At 36.9% G+C, this 17452-nt stretch overlaps 1 protein-coding gene across 3 annotated transcripts in view; it reads right to left on the bottom strand.

Annotated features, from left to right (window-relative positions):
- EFCC1 (EF-hand and coiled-coil domain containing 1) overlaps positions 1 to 17452 on the bottom strand; it is a 40161-nt gene that overhangs the window by 10380 nt on the left and 12329 nt on the right. For all 3 annotated transcript variants that reach the window (XM_088522876.1, XM_088522877.1, XM_088522878.1), the window contains exon 3: positions 2514 to 2671. In XM_088522876.1, coding sequence (XP_088379002.1) covers positions 2514 to 2671 — 158 coding nt within the window. The remainder of the gene's footprint in view (positions 1 to 2513; positions 2672 to 17452) is intronic.

The following is a 17452-nucleotide window of genomic DNA, read 5'->3' as shown; positions in this document are numbered from 1 at the left end:
TCTGATAACTTGTTAGTGTTTCACGTAAATTCTTCCTTTTCAATAACTGAAATCTATGAATAAGTGTGAAGGAACAATATATTATCAGGGTGGCAATTACTGTTCACATACACAATTGAATATAAGTTATTCATAGGGAGTAAGAAACCATTGTAATGAGATGAAATAACTCTAATACATGCAAGTCTATATGCACTATTAAGGAAATTTTTGAATACCTTTTAGCTGCATCTTAGAAAAATTGTTGTGTTTACCTTCTATTTCTATCACAAAAAGATATTGGCTGAGATTAAAATGTTATTCTGATGCTTGTACCTTACTGGAGATCTTTGGCATAGTAAGCACTGGTCATATGTTTATGCTAAACATTTATTTTAAATTGACATCTGGTTACACTAATTTAAACTTAATTTTAAACTTATAGTTATTTACCATAATAGCTGTCAGTTAATTAAGCAGCTTTAGTTCTGGCAGTGATGAAGTCAACGATTCGTAAGAGCTTTCTATCACTTTCTATCACTTCTGCAAAATTCTGCCTTCATTTCCAGTGCAGATGTGCACCGAGGTTCCATTTCCCGGTGCTGCTCGGACGCTTTGAACCGTGTCCCTGTAGCCTTTGGGCCTCGACAGCATCTCCCTCAGAGGGCAGTCACGCTCCGCCTCTGCCCAGCACTGCGTGCTCCACAAAACAGCCTGATCTTTGATTTCTATTTATTTATTTAATTTTGGTTAACGCTTCACATATGTTTGTTAATGCAATTTTCATTCCAGTAGCATTCAAGGTGCCTAATTTATAGGCTATCATGTTCAGTAATTTGTTGGGTAAGCAGGAACAAAGCTGATTTTGCTCTGAGTTAAAGCTGTTTAAAGAGCTGTATTGCCCTTTAATTAGAGAGTGAAAGTCAGCACGTCTTCAGTACAGTCCCAACACCGTCTGAGCTAGGGTGTTAGGAGCACTTTCTTTCATGAGTCTGAGCACTGACAAAATAAATGACTAATGTATCACAGCATCAAGATAGAGTAATAAACTTTTTGTATGATCATTTGTTTTTTTTGCCTTAGGACTTCAAAGGGGTAATCAGAATTTACAATAGTTGTGGCAGTTGTGAGAGCTGTTATCATACAACACTGGATTCCTTGAAGACCTGCAAACTGGTATGTTTAATCCAGTAAATTATTGTTACATCTGGCATAGCAGATGCTCAGATTAGCTTTTCATAAATGGGAAGGAAAAGGATGTAAACCTCAAGCCGTCTTCATGCTGAGGTAACTAAGCCACTATTAATGTATCTTTTCACATGTGAGAATGCCTTCTGCTCTAACTGAAGTGAAGAAGAAACTTTCTTTTATATGACTTTGCAGGTTATGATTAGAAGGACTGGAAACGACATACAATAGTGAAATTTTGCATGTCTCTCTCAACATAATGCTAACATTTTAATAAAATTCTTAACATGAGTAGAATCACAAAGTAGTTGAGTACTGAAGTAGATAGGCATTAATTGGTAACCTACATAACTTCAAATAATTTACACGGTTCCATTGATGCAAACTCTGATCTAAGATATTAATATTCGTTTAGTGAAATATATCTAGATTTTTATAGCTAATCTATATCTAAGTTTATTTATCTAGAATATCTAGGTTATGCCAGGTGTTCACAAAGATTTTGTTGTTGTTCAGCTTTGCAATTTCACTCCAGTTATTCAATTATTTTTTCTTTTCTGCCTATGTAATCCTTTTTCATATGATGGAATACTTTTTCACATTGTTAAAGATACAAAACTACAATTCATTTGTTTGCACATCTTTTGCTGGAAAAGCTGTCTGAGCTTGAAATATGGGTAATGTAACTTAGACATGGGATCTGTCTTTGAATTGGCAGTATGCCTATTTTGATAAAATATTTCTGAAAGCAGGCTAACTGTTTAGGTGTAACCAAAAGGAGAAAATGCTAAAATGTTAGCTGAATTTACATGTCATTGTTTTTCACATCCTGAGCAGCTAGTTGTCAGCTCCATTCAATATATTACGCTTTTTTTTTTTTTTTTGTCAATATGTACAGTTCTTCAATCTGCACTGAAGGTACTGTATTGCTTACAGGTAATTCCAAGTTACAGTTTTGGTGGTTTTGTTTTTTCTTTTTTGAACGATGTGTCAAAAATCACAGAAAGGAAGTTAAACTCTGTGCTTAAAATGCTGTCTACTTGACATTTAAACTGGTACCCAGGGGAAAAAAAAAATGATGTTTGGCTTCTAAGATGCCTGTCAGAAATGTCTCATCATTACAGCAGCTAAATGACACCCCAAAATAGTCATCTCTTTGAGAGCCATTGTCGCTCTCTGCGCCAGAGAAGCCAGCCTTTCTCAAACACAGTGATTTTTATAAGATTTTGAAAGAATGCTTTATGCACGTCATTAGGATTTATTTGTAGCTTTGTTGGTTTAAAACCTATGCTAGCTTTTCTGCTGAGGATCTTAATAATCAATGAGGAAAAAAAATGCTTGTTTACGGGGTGTGATACCATTCTCTGAAATCTTGGATCCACCAGTGGGAGATCTTCGATCTTGTTGCATAGCAGTTATGCAGTATCTTCCATCCAGTGAAGCTGTTCCTTCTTTCTGCTCTGGGCTGCTTCTTGAAGGGAGCTGAAATTTTGGCATTTCTGATCTGAAAAAGAAGAGCAAAATAAAGTGAACTTGAAGGAAATTTGAAAAAAAATATGCACGGTGTAGCATATGAACAGTTCTCATCAAATTTAATTGTTCAGATTTGCTGTAGAAAAACAGGAACATGTACTCTTAGGGCCTGTGGAATGGGACCCTCAGGGGCAGCATTCAGTAGCTTCACTAAGAATCAAAATAATGTGGATTTCTAGTCTAATCTAAAATAATCCGTGGTCTGCTCATAACTCAATAATTATTCTTGTAGCTTGTATATTTTGTAATGTGATATTATACATTGGATATATGTTTCTATAGCTTCCTTTTTAATATTGAGAAAGCAGTTTGCTTGCAATATTTTCATCAGGATATTTTCTCAATTAGATCTTAACAACGTGGTTGTATGCTTTCCCGATAAAAAGCCAATGTGTAGTTCACAAAGTTCTATATGCCGAAGAAAGCAAATCAAATTCCAGAATTTTATAGTAAATCAAGTTCCCTTCAGATTCCTCTAGAAATCAGTTTTTGTTTGATGAATATTAAAGATTCCTTGCATTTAACACATTAAATATTCATCAGCAGAATATAAGAGTTAAAGCAGTTAGAAAATTGGTGCTACTGAAGCAAGTTGTATAACAGAGTCCTTTTGCATAAATCCTCTAAGTACTTCCTGCCATTACATTCAACTACTGCTAGAAACAGAACTACAGATGTAGCAACAGAAGAGCTGGTGCCAAGTTAGAGGTAAGTGTCACGGAGAGCTTTTGTTTAATCTGCCCCAGATACTGTCAGTTCCTGCAGAACACGCCAGTATTAGTTCCCATGGTGCTGGGAAAAGCATATGTGCTCTAAGTAAACAAGATCACAAATTCAACAAAAAAGGTCAATGTTTTGAAATTTCTGTAGGGAAAGAAGCTGGGATAAATCATGCTTGGAAGTCATCAATTCTTTTTCACCCTAGAGTATAGTGGACAGCATAAAAACTCGCAGTGTGCCCCATTTACAGTTATGGTATTACTTAGCTTAGCAGCAATTAGACTTCCTGTGAAGTCGAGGGAAACAGCAGATTCCAGAAGGGAGCCTGCATACTCATTCAGCTTTCGTTAGTTCTGGAAAAAAATGACGAAGTAGCCTGCAAATAGCAAGCACCATTAAGTATGGGCAGTCAAAATGAAGGCTCTGGGGATCAGTGCAGATCGCAATTAAATCCTGCAGTAACACTGCTATGAGCCTGAGGCTTTTGGCTGGTTACTGTGGAATATCGTTTGATGGGGATGTTACATTTTGTTTTTCCTTAAATGCATTACTTTCCTTCTTTTTTAAACAAAATTAACTTGGGGCCTGGCCCTCAATATCCTTTCCAATAGTTTTGAGGACTCTTATCTAGCAAAGTTCTCCTGGTGTCAATCAAGGGTGTCATTTAGACCTGTTTGGGTTTTAGTGATTTCTAAAGTTAGCTTGCATAATAAGAGAGCTGCTGCCGTCCCATGAAAATAGTCACTGTTGTCTCAAAGTCAGCTTTTAACCCATTACAAATTGAGAATAAAACTGAAGCATCATGAAACGCTTTTCTGGGAGAAGTGAATACTGTCTGTTGATGGCATTAACTTCTTACATCTGGCAACCTGGTTTCAATTTAGCTTGCAGTCCAGCAAGCACTGAAAAGTTCAATGAAAAAAATCTCCTCCATTAAAGTCAACACTTTGTCATGACTTATAATAACAGGCTACCTCCAATCAATTGAGATTCAGGAAAAACCTAAAGAATAGCATTCATTTCTCTGTCCTTCTTTTAAGGGAGCTTACCATTAGTTGTAGATATGTGAAGTACAAGTGCTGATTATTCTATAATCTTGATGTGAGGACATGATCAGCTTTTTTAATATAGAGAAATGAAGGGAACCATACAGACAATCTAATCTTTCTGCTTAGTGTATCGATTGAAGAAAGCAAGTTTTTTTTTTTTTTTTTTTTTTTTCCCTCTTGATATTGAGCAAGGAAGCAAGAAAAATGTGGGTTTTGAGCAAGGATTTTCACCCCTAGGTGCTCCAGAATTTAAATCTTACCTTTGAATCGGGTTCTGTCATTTGCATCAAATCACTCCAACAGAAATAGGGCATTAAAAAAAAAAAACATAGACCAAGATAAACTTTCATTTCTAGAATAAGACATGGCAGTTGTAATTGAAATTATTTCAAGGTGTTTGGTAGATTTTAAAATATACATAAGGAATATGTGGCCAGACAGGTTGGAATGTCAGAGCTGTTCTGTGCCAGGTAGGAATGAAGATAAAAAGTAAGCAGCAACAGGAATAAATCTTAAAGTTTAAAGCATTTGATCAGTTAACATGTAATGTCAAGAATCTATTAGAATTAACAAAATTGTAAATTCACTGTTCTGGTATGTCTTACTAGGAGTGCAGTATAACACATGGTGCCGGGCACCGGTTTATACACAGGAGCGACTAGGGAATGTGAAAGGAGAGGAAAGAATCAGCAGCCTGGTGAAGGAGGTGGGAAATGCCCTGGAAAGGGAGTTTCAAAGGAGAGATGTGTAAACACACTTGTCTCATCCATGTCATCCAAAACGCTAAGTAGTGAATAAATATGAAAAGAAATGAATCTGTACTGACTCATGAAAGAAAGGGACTGTTTTCCTTTTTTTGCTTTGCCATTGACATAATTAGTGGCCAGATTAGCTTTGGAGAATGTTTCAAGAAAAAGACGAAGTTCTGACTAGATTTCTCCATCTTCAAAAAGAAGATGCAAATCAAACAGTGCAGAAGCTTTTAATTCGTGACATTGATTCATGATTCCTCACTTGCATTGTTGGAGCACACAGTATTTCATCATCCCAAAGTGAGGTGGTAGAGGCATGAATGGTTGCATGGAGATGCTTTTTGGCGGTGGAACAACAAAACACCAGGATCTTCTGACTTCTCATCACATGATTTAATGCTATATTTTTTTAATAAGAGCTTTTTATTGCTCAGCAAAACTTAATGCCAAGTTCATACTCTAATTTTATCTGGCACAGTTTTCAAGATTTAAAGAGCAGAATGGAAGAAGCTAACCAGTATGCTGTCAATATCATGGTAGTCTTATTAGGGGAGTCTTCACTCATTCTTAAAAATAGACTTAATTCTGTTTTCATTATTATTCACACAACATCTAATGGGTCTTCATCATTGAGCAGAAGAGTGAATAAACAGCACATTTGTTTAGGGCAAAGATCACAGGGGAAAGTAGCTCTGAAGATGCCTGGGAAGCATTTGTGTCTGGGGCAGTGTAGCAAAGTTTCCATAGTGACAGGGAAATAGTCCACATTCATTTTAAGGTCTTTGTATTGAGAATAATAGGCAGCTCCAGAGAAGGAAAATTGAAGAGCAGAGAGTTTGCAAAGTACGGGACCCTTAAAGTAATGTCCATGACTAATTGGCTTTTAATTGGTACTATTGTTATTGTTATGGAAACTTCTAACTGCAGCAAAAAACACCTGTTTCTGGTGGTGCACAAATGCATAAATCTTTAACTTAATTTCTGACTAATCATAGGATAACTCAGGAGAATTTGTGTAAATTCACGTTCATATATTTTTAACTATTTTAGTCTTATTTACAGCAGATAAAATAACTGTGGATATATTTCCTTGGCAGTTAGTATAGTTTTAGATATTTAGTTATATTATATTTTAAAAGTCTATGACTTTTTATTTTAAACTCCAATTAGGTGTGATTCTATTTTTACACTGTTTTACACAAACCATCAAATTTCAGGGAACTCAAGATGGTCTCAGTTTTGGTGTACCCTGAGCATGAAACAGAGCTTTCATAGGTGTGCATGCTTTCATTTATTTATGACTTTTCATACATCATGCAGATCAAGTACCATAATACATTTTCACGCTGGACCTAAGTGTCTTTCTGTTGGTTTTTCGAATCCACCTGTCTTGTCTTGAGTTGGTCTCCTCTTTCTTTTTTTGTAGAGTAATTTTAAATTTGGATCACTTGGTGCAGCCCAAAGACCTGCTACCCAGGGATGGCAAAGTGCAAGGCTGTGGCAGGAGTGAGCAGCTCAAGACAGATCTTTCAGTCAGGTTTTTTTGCTAAAGGAAACATGAAATTGAATTACCCCCTGCATAGGTACCAAGATTAAAGTGAGGATGAGGATTACAACAACAGTGGACTTAAGCCTAGAGGAAAGAGATTAGGTTAGAAGTAGGAAGAGATAGGAGAGGATTCAGAAAAGGGTTTACAGACTAAACCCTGCTAAAACTTGGGCTCGTATCCAAGCCCTTGAAGTCTCACCATTCCTCTTCTGTCAATAAATGTTTGGAAAAACTCTCCGCAAATTAGTCTTTCTGATGCTCCATGTGGAGGATGATAATTTACTATGCTGTCAGTTGTTCAGTTTATTCAAAGCAGAAATCATATGTAGGAGATGCAGGGAATCTCACTTCATTGGTGGAAAGCACAGATGCTGTGATGATGTTACCTGACATAAATTCTTGCATTTTAATTGTGCTTGGTTTTTAAGGCTCTCAATTTATGAGATATTACCTTAATTTGCTAGAAATTATGGGTTATAGTATAATTATTTTTTGTAAAATGACACCCTGTTTTTTCCCATGCGATCCTGGTCTCATTCAAGGCAAAGAATGGGCTTCTGTGTTTGGAAATAACCATATAGGAAGGGAAACTTCTGACAACAGCATCCTGTCTTTTGCTGCAAAACTGAGGAGTAGCAGTGTTAGGTGAGGCACTGCGGGACAAGAAAGGGCAATGTCCTGGTTAAAGCAGCAAAGTGCTTCTTTGAGGAAGTGGATGCTACTGTCTCTGCCAGAGACACTGCATAATGCAAGGCAAGTTACCTGAGCTAGGCTGTTGCTGCATGATTACTGTGTTACTTGTGTAAAGAGTAAACTGAAGAGTAAACCAAGTTTTCTTGGTGTGGTATTTGAGACTATGGAGTACAGGAACTGCAGCCAAAGTATGGAAACCTTGGGAGTCATGATACGTGTGTGTGTGTGTAGCTGTACAACGCAAAGCATTCTGAACATTCAGGTATGTCAGAGTTGGCACCTAAAATTAGCAGAAATTTTTTATGATAAGCTTTCTGTTACAATGTGATGATGAGCAATACACTAAAAAGATAATCATTTAATTCCAGAGAAAAAGTTAGGGACACTTTTTTATGACTGAGATGTAAGTATAGAATATAGGCTTTTGTGCATGGATGCACATTCACAAACATAACTTTATTACAAATAAATTAATAAGGCACCTGAATTGAGACTACATCACAGTTTTCCCGTTGTAACTTCTAGAATACATTCCTTTCAGCTCTGAAATGCAACTTAAGATCTCTAAGTCTCAAGTATATGTTTTCCTTAACCTTGTATAGCCTTGAAATTTTAATTTGCCATTATTCATTTGGGCTGCTCCACAGAAGATTTGATAATTTGATTTTGATAACTGACATTTGATAATTAGGCTAACCAGATGAGGCAAATAGAGCATTTTTATAAATCCTATACCTAGGAATGGATTGTATTGTGTGCTGTAGTGCTAAGTACGTAAGTAATGAATCAGACTGCCTTTTTGCTCTGTGTGGAATATTTTATGGTTAATAATCACTGCACTATCCAGGAGAAAAATACCTCACTTTTGAATTACATCATTCAGATATTGTTGCCTCCTTAATAAATTCTTTTGTGACACTCTAAAGGAAATGATTTCCAGATGTTCTACTGGAATAAAGAATTCTGTTGTCACACCCTGCTAGCTGGAAATGAAGATATTTAGAGTGAAAGCTTAGAGTTTGGATGCACAAAATATAGTTCTTACTAAAGGGGGAAAATTTAAAGTATCACAATTGTAGATTAACATATTAGCATTTTGTACAGCTTGCACAAAATTTCTTAGAAGTCTGACTTGAAAAGTGGGATTCAGTCTTCTTCCTAGTCAGGGAAGCAGAACTCATAGATTCCCTTTCCTTTTCTTTCATACAGCTCTGAGTTTTCCATCCTTGCATATTGGAGCAATTATTCTGGTTTATTAAAACCACAGTTCATGTTATGCTGGCAATGTCAGAATTACTCCAACAGCCCATAGGCCTTGGAGGAGGACGTATTTGGACCACACAATAGCGCTAAGCGGTATAGCAGTCTGTTTCTTAACAGGTGATACTGAGGGATTCCTGAGGGACCAGAAAGGCTTTATTGAATGTTATATTATCTGACCCACAGACTGATTCCTAGTTAAACAACAATATTTTCCTGCTCCACCAAAGTGGTCAAACCTTTTCAGTCTTAGGAGCCTAATACACATTTAATTTGTGGGCCATGTGAATGCAGCAGTAATTCTAAATAGCTGGCTATGTGCAGGTGTGTTAAGACTTCTGCTTTTCAGCTTTGCCCCATGCCATAACACCCATTTCAGTCTCTTCCTCAGCTCCAGCAGCAGAGGGGACCAGAGGGAATTGCCCAGTCACCTGGATCCCACCTGCCTGCTGCCACTTCTGGCATCTGAATCTGATTAAGGCTTCTTTCCACAATAGACTTTACATCTTGTGGGCTGCCCTACCTCAGATGGGAGTCCCCCAGCCCGTCTCCTAGACAGGACACACATTCTTCTGCCTAGAGTTTTTTTCCTTTCCAAGGAAATAACAATAAGGAAACCTTGTTTCCTTCCCACAAGTTTTAGAGTTTTCTGTCTTCTGGTAGCCTGACTTATATTTTACAGAAAGGTGCTTCACTTGTTACTGTGATACAAGCAATAACAACATTGCTGCAAGTTTTGCGTCATTTTTTCTGGAAGAAATAAAGAAACAAGACAAGAAAATTTGCTTCAAGAAACAGTAACAAATTATACATATGAGTTCCTGAAATCACTAACCAAATCAACTAGTTAGTTATTGTTCGAAAGCTAAAACCAAAAACTAATAACTAACTAAAATATTGTGACATTTTAAAACACTGACAGATACAAGCAAGATATTTTATGTATTGTATTTTATCTAAGCCAGAAAAACAAGAGCAGCAGAGATGTGATCCTGCAGCTCATTTTCTTCTGTCACTGCTTGTAAAACAATCTAAAACCTTATGTATCCCTTTACATAGGCATGTGCTATTCAACCCTGAGGAATCCTTCTGTTACTTCCTGTGCGCTAGTGTGTATGTAAATAAAGATCAAATGCCCAGTGATACTTTCAATGTCTCCTAGATAAAGAAATGTATTTTTCCCAAACAGAGCCAGTGAGTACTTATCCATAGGGTGGCAGTCCTACTGAGTTAAGCTCTTGGAGCTTAAAACATCTGAAGAAACACTGGTTTCTGTTCCCTGTTTCATGTATGCAGAACTATACATAACTTGCATTAACTCTTAAAATTCCTCTGTATGGAGATATTTCCCCTTCAGTACTTATCTCAAGGCTTCATAGATGTAGGCTTATGGATTTGGCATTCCTGTAAGGAAAAGGAGGATGGCTCAGTTAACAGCAATATTCTGTCCTAATTTGGCTGAAAGTTATTCCTGACCAATTCTTACAAAACCTTTTGGAAAATATGTCACAAATATATGTTAACAGGAGGGGCAGCAGCCATGAGTTTTGCATTTAAATGAGATTTGTTCTGCTCTCACAGGATGATTGTACAAAGGCCAGTGTAGTCATTTGGTCCCTGCAAGCGCCCACGTGCCAAGCACTGTGAGAGCTCTCCTGTGGTTAATGGGAGCCTGGAAGCACAGAGTGCAAAGGGATCATTTCTTTCTTACAAGTCAGACCAAGAGCCTGAACTGTCAGTGCCAGCATCTTTCTGCTGCGAACGTGAGGAAGTCACAACTTCCATGTTCCCCAGCTCCTGCGTCAGGAAACAAGAATAACAATTACCTCATGTTGTTGTGTTATCTATTTCACTAGTGTTTATAAAACATCCTTAGATCTTTAGAGAGTTCTGTGTCTATACTAGGTATTGTCTAATTTTACATACTCCTTCATATTCAAGTTCTGTGCCTGCTGTTCTGGTGATTATTTGAAATAGCTTTGAGTTTCCTGAAAACAGCCTGTCCATTGCTTTCTTGAAGCCTTTATTGTTGTGGTGCATGAAGTGCAAAAAATTTCACTGCCTTTACAGTATTCCTTAAATCTTTTTTTTTTTTTTTTTTGGCCAGTCGATATAGATGTACAGATATTGCCAATACTTCTCGCATTTGCTAGGATCTTCGGTTTATTTTGACAACAAATATGACAGGCTTCTATTTAATCATTTATTGATTATATAGTTGACTGAGAAACATAATTTGGATGTAGAGATGTCAATGAAATATGTAACTCATATGTTCCTCACGTAGGAACTTATTTTCCGTATTAGTCTTAGACCTCCAGTTCAATCAAGAACCAGAACTGCTCCTCCAGTGAAAGGAACATGTCGGTACAAGAAGATTTTCCTTGTATTGTTCTTCAAATTTACTTTAATTTTAGGCTACATATGTAACTTTTCCTATTACAGGCAAAGTACTCAAGCAGGTGTGTATTTTTAGCAAAATATATGCTAAAAATCAGTTTAATTACATTTCTGCTTCATTGTGGTAGTTAACAGATCTTATATACATCTTACATACATATCCTTGAATGTATTAATAGGTAAAAACTTCAGTATTGACATTTTCAAATAATTGATCGGATTCAAGTTGAGGTTATTGTTTATGCAAGTTCATTTGCCATTTTTCGATAATAGGATTATCTAGCATTAATTTTTGTGATGTTTAAGAGTAGAGTATCAAGGTTCATATGGTGCTTGGGCAATCTTTGGTACTGCCCTAAGGAGGAGTACTCCCTTCACCATTTAGTATCTCCTACAGTTTGCAGGATGGCCATATGAAACACCATTGAACATTTGTAGGAAATCAATATAAAATAATATAAATATTTACTGAATAGGAGAAAAAGGTGTGAATTACTTGTTACTCTCTCTTTCGGAAGAGCTAGATGCCACAGCTGTAGGATATGGCTTAGTCTATCAGTCAGTATAAAAACTCAAGATTTTATGAATGGCTTCCAATAGATGAAACACGGCATTTCTTGGGACTACAAGCTAACATGGTTAGCCAAACAGACTATGGAAATAAGCATGCATTAAAAGACATAAAAGAAATATTTCTTCTGTACACAGCAGCACAGCAAAGCTGGAGACTAAAAATCTAATTTTGTTCATGTAAGTGTTAGCTGGATCCCTGGAAATGGACCACAGGACTGTTCTTGCAGGATGAAAATTAATGTAATGTCAATGTTCTGTGTAGTGCAATCATGACCTAATTTGTTTGAAATCAGTAGGCACTTCTGTAATGCAAAGAACAATAATAATATATATAAAGAAGAATAAGGAAAACTTAGTATTGTCCTAATTGAGCTAATAAATTAGGGAGTCGGGGAGACTGGGCAGAGAGTTATTTCCAGGAAAATTCTATGCATGATGGTTTGAAAGTCTGGATTCCTTTCTAGCTCTCTCTCTCTCTCTTTTTTTTTTTTTTTTTTTTTCCTGTTATCTCAGTGGGACTCAATGCTACTTAGACTATACACCTTTCTACCTGCAGTAGGAACCCCTTAGGGGGTAAAGAAGATGCTTTTGGACAATTCTACAGGTATTTAGAAACAGATATTTCCTTTTGCTTTAATAGAATTTCCTCAATAGGTTTCCACAGGAAAAGAGGAAAATCTGTATGAAAAACAGGAAACAGTCCTCAAGCAGAAAATTGTAACAGAGCACTAGGAGGAAGACTTAAAATAAATGCAGTTGTTTGAGGCCATAAGTAACACTAGTTGTATTATCTTACCATAAAAGCAATTGCTTAAATTTAACATCACAAGCCTGTTGTAAAATAAAACAACCTCAGGTATTTTTATATATTTAACCTTTCATTATAGTTCACAGTAGATGAACTGCTGAGAATTGGTGTTTACACCATGTTTTCTCTTCCAACTTTATTGCCCTGGACAATGATTTGAAAAGTTTCTCATCTGCCTCTGCACAAGATGAGATCCCAAGTTTCCTAATGCCTTATTTTTTTCTGTAGAGACTCTTTCCCTCTCCAGACTGTCAGTTATGGTCTTGATTGTACTGATGACTTTAAAGAACTTAAAATGATCTTTCATTTACATGATCACTGTAGTATGTCATGTTGTTTAATAGTAATAATACTCTATCAGTGATTTTTTTTATGCTTTTGTGATTATAAATTCCTTGAAATAGGGCACGAGTACATAAAGATCAAGTATCTGGAGGGTCATTTAAAAAAAAAAAGACGCTGACAGTGAACTAGGCCAGCTGTACATTTATATCTTTGAAGGATTAATAACAGCATTCCACAAACATGCAGAAGTCTGGTGTGCATTAGCAAAGGCTCATTGAAGGACATTCATTCTGGCCAAAACTGGGATATTTAGCATAAAGACAACTTGTTGTCAGGTCTTCATCCTAGTAGGTACAGAAATGACCTTAATTTCTAATGCAAGGGCTCCTATTGATGCTTGTTTGAGAACTGACAGTCTCTGGCTATGAAAAAGGGTCTAGTCGGTAAAAAATAAATAAATAAATAAATAAATTTTCTGGCAGAAGCATTTGTTTAAAAGTGAGAAGCCAAGCCTGTCATTCCCAGATCTCTAGTTAAAACTCAAGCACTTCATTGGTAACAGAAAGATTATATTACATGCAAATCTATTTCAGATGGCTTTATAGCCACGTCATGCATGACTCAAGCAGCCTTTAGGTGTCTGTACTGGTGATGACAGAGAATATCTTGTGGTGAGACTTCTGGCAGTTGCTTTAAAAAAAATAATTTAAATACATTTAGAAAAATAATGGGAATTCAGGTTTTAAGGTTCATAGCAATGTAGGAAAGATATGATGGCATATATAGGAATTCCCACTATCCCATCAGACTGCTGTTTACTTTAGCTCTTAGAAAGTCTGTGTGGGATCAAAGGTCCCCTTCAAAGGATATCGTCACTGTTTCATAAAGCATCCTGACTTACAGCAGAACTTAAATGCTTTCCTTTATTTCAAAAGAATTCGAATGCTGTCTTTTAATCAGGTTAAGACAATTGGGTTCTGTGGAGCTATTTCAAAGGGTATGTTTTCCAACAGAACCATGTGAGATACTACGGTGTAGCTTTTTCTCATCCCGTGCAATTTGACATTGGCAGTCTGCTTTTATTCACTTAAATTTATATTATAACTTTCCTGTTGCCAGTGATACTAGATGTAGAACTCTGATAATGGCTGTTAAAAAAAGACCTGCTTATAAATGTGCCCTGTTTGTGCATATTGCACTGTTCATTGTGACTAACCCATGTTTATAGATGGAGACAATTAAAATATTGTTCAGTATGTCGTAAACTTCCAGTCTATAGCTGATAACTCAACAGAGCTATAGTGATCAGTTGTAAAATTTGGGGTTCTGTCACTGTGTATTTTCAATGAAGACCTCACAGGAGTAGCAAAGATGATAGTAATTCCTGCTGAATAGACAGACCAATTACACTTTTTGTAGTGTAGTAAAACCAGACTCTGCTTATGTACAGAAGTTTGGAAGACCCCCAAAGTTCTCATAGAAGATTTAGGAAAGAAATCACATTTGTAATTCCAATCTCTGTCTATTACTGTGGTTCCATTGAATTTTAAAGATTGCATCTTAGTTGGGAAAGTTTTGCTTGCAGAACAGCCCTTTCTTTTTTCCTTTTTCCAAGGATGGGATTAATTTGTCAGCGTCTATTAAGAAAATTGGATTTCAAGTACAGTAGTGGTACTGCCCCATTCAATGCTTTTCTTGTTACTGGCTTCTCATATATCCCTACATCATTACAGAAGGAAGCATAAACTGGCAAATCTTAATGTGGTTAAAAGATGCCAGCATGAAAGTTATTCACTTACTACTCCTAAGAACCTTGAAAGAGTCATTCTTCATAATTTTTAATTTTTGATTGTTCATATTAAATAATGAGCATAATGATCATACTGGGTCTAGCATCTGCTGCTTCTCTGGGTTATTTGGATTGCCTCATTTCATAGGGCTAAAACATCTTACTTGGGGAGAGGGATAATTATTTGCTGTTTTTACAGTCAGTACACTCATTTTGCAATTGATTTATAGCACTCACCTCTGACCTGGCACTTTGCACATTACATTCTGGGCTAGTCAGCATATTTACAGTTTCAGTTAGGAAGGGACAAGAAATACCTATCATTTTAGTAAGTATAGCAAAGAAATATGGATTCCCAAAATCCTGGAATAAGTTTTGTCTTTGATATACTGCTTATTTTAAAGGTTGTTTAAAATGCAAAAAAAAAAAAAGAAAAAAAAATTGAAAGCATTGGCTTGCTTTGCTAAAAATAATTTAAAAATGAAAGTGAATTAGGGGCTGTGCACAGTGAGCTGATGAATCATAAGCTTCCTTTTAAAAAAAAGTACAACACAGTTTTCTTTCCATGTTTCAGTAACTTTTCCAGATCACACTCAAGTATTACCAAGTGCTATCCCGTTCTCTGTGCAACCAAGAACGCAGTGAAAGTTGGCCCTTCTTGTTGCCAGCGTTAAAACTTTGTTTCAGACCATTCTGACCCTTTTTGAAACCTGACTGATAGTTCAGATCTTCATTACACTCGTCCTCTTGCTAATCCCTTCGACCACACAATGTGCCTCTGTGTTGAAGTTCATTGTATGCATTTGGGAACCCTGTAAACTGTGTTTATAGATATGGAATGAAGGGGGTCTATCTTCCCACGATGGCACTTTAAGCACCAGCCTCTGTCATAATGAAATCAAGGAAACAAACAGCCGAGTGTTGTCTGCTGCCTTGGATGGCCCCCTTTTTACCACTCTCAACAGCCTTTTTTTTTGTTTTGTACAGACCATGCAGTTTCATCATTCATTCTCACTGTTTGATTTAAGCTTCCATTCCCTGCATCAAGAAAAGGCTGGCAAGGGAGGAAGGATGAAAGAAAGTGACACTTTGACAGCTCCTTTTTCACAGTAATGAGCAAAACTGCTCTTTCTTTTTTCCCAGTGGATGTTCACCGTAGCCCTTTATTTCTTTATAGAGCCACGTGAAGGAAAGCAGTGGCCAGTTCAGCACGGACTTGCAGGGACTGACTAGATGAACTGGAGGTGTCTTTTGTGAGCTCTGCCTGTGGAGTCACTACTTTGTTTAGGGGGTATTTTCTGTTTGTTTCCTATATATAATGACAGGTAAATGCAGACTAATGAGTACTTGCAGCAGCAAACATCAATTACTTCCTGGTGACTTCTGTACTGTGAATCATGCTCTTTATCAAAAACAGCTCTGTTCATTTAGCTAGTCCACAGGAGCCTGCCTCAGGGAAATACACTTTGCTGTGGAAGAGGAAAAAATAATTGCTATCTTTCTTGCATTAAAATTCTTCTGTGCTAAGAAGATCGTTTAATAATGAGGCAATACAGAGTAAAAGTATCTTGACTGGGTAAGACTTGTTTGATGCAAGGTAGGGCTATTTCCAGAAGGGGAGCATTAATTATGGAGGTTGGAGAACTGCAACAATCCATTATAAATACAAATGATTCTTAATATTTCACAATGATTGCCATAAAACCAGTGAGAAATCCCTTTTCTCCAAGCCATATGGATTAATGGTTTCTCTGAATTGTATAAAGTACAGGACTAAGCACCTCAAACTTTCAGTATTGTAGATCTTGTGATGGCTATTTGATGTGATTGCACCTCTCAGACTAGGCAAGACAAATTCACTGGCAAACTAAAATTGTGATTCTGAGTGTCTATATTGGAGAACTCTTGCCCTGCAGAGGTAGGTGTCTCACTTTGACATTTCGCTGGTCTGTGAAGGAAACTCTATAAAGTTTCTATCTTATACAGTTGACACTGATTATATTGTTGCAGTCCTGGCCTTAGTGGAAAGGCAATAAGTATTATTTCCATTGTTTGGCATTTGTATATGTTTATGAAATACATTACCTATTCTTTCTTTGCCATACTTTGATGAATATATGCTAATTATTTTGTATGTCTTTTAGACCCCTGTGTTCTTTATTTTACTAAATTCATAAGTCAGCATAAAGCTAAACATTTTTTTTCTAATTGCCTTGAATTTTTCGTTTTTACTCAAATTAATACTCAGAAAAGAGAGCAAAATAGACTGCTAGGCCCCTGCTCACTGTAAGACTGCTATGACCTCCTGGAAGAGCAGAAACACAGTTTTTAGCCTTGACCAAAGCAAGTGTTCTTCTTTTTCTAGTACTTGACTTCTGTGTCTGCTGGAGACGCCAGGGAACCAACATCCTGTCTACTTAAGCACTTAAGTGCCAGGTATATAGCACTTCTGCTGTCACTGAGATTCAGAGTGTGTTGTGCCACAGGAGTTTTTGACTGGTGACAGATATTCAGGTTGGAGAGAGAGAGAGATGGAGAGATTCCATGTACTGAGATCTGCTGCAGGAAACAAACATGACAATTTTTCTACTTTTTCATACTTTTTTGTGTCTATGTGAAAACTTGCCTCATGTGACCTAAATATGTAAATAGCTTTATTTGTTTCCAAACTTTATTTCTGGAGGAAGAACTATTCAGTCTTCAGTCTGACATTACTGCAGTCACTGTGAGAGTGGTCTGCTCCCTGATGTCTTCCCGTCCTGCAGTAGAGAGGATCTATGAGATGGGTGCCTGTGCTGTGCAGTGCACCCCTACTTGGATTAATGCCCAAGAGCTGGTGCTGGGCGGCTCTGCAGCACACAGGGACATGGGATG

This window comes from Tinamus guttatus, unplaced genomic scaffold, assembly GCF_059628265.1.
Source record: "Tinamus guttatus ecotype Peru unplaced genomic scaffold, ASM5962826v1 Tinamus_guttatus_pri_ptg000169l, whole genome shotgun sequence".
NCBI lineage: Eukaryota > Metazoa > Chordata > Aves > Tinamiformes > Tinamidae > Tinamus > Tinamus guttatus.
This window is presented reverse-complemented; position numbering and strand designations above follow the sequence as displayed.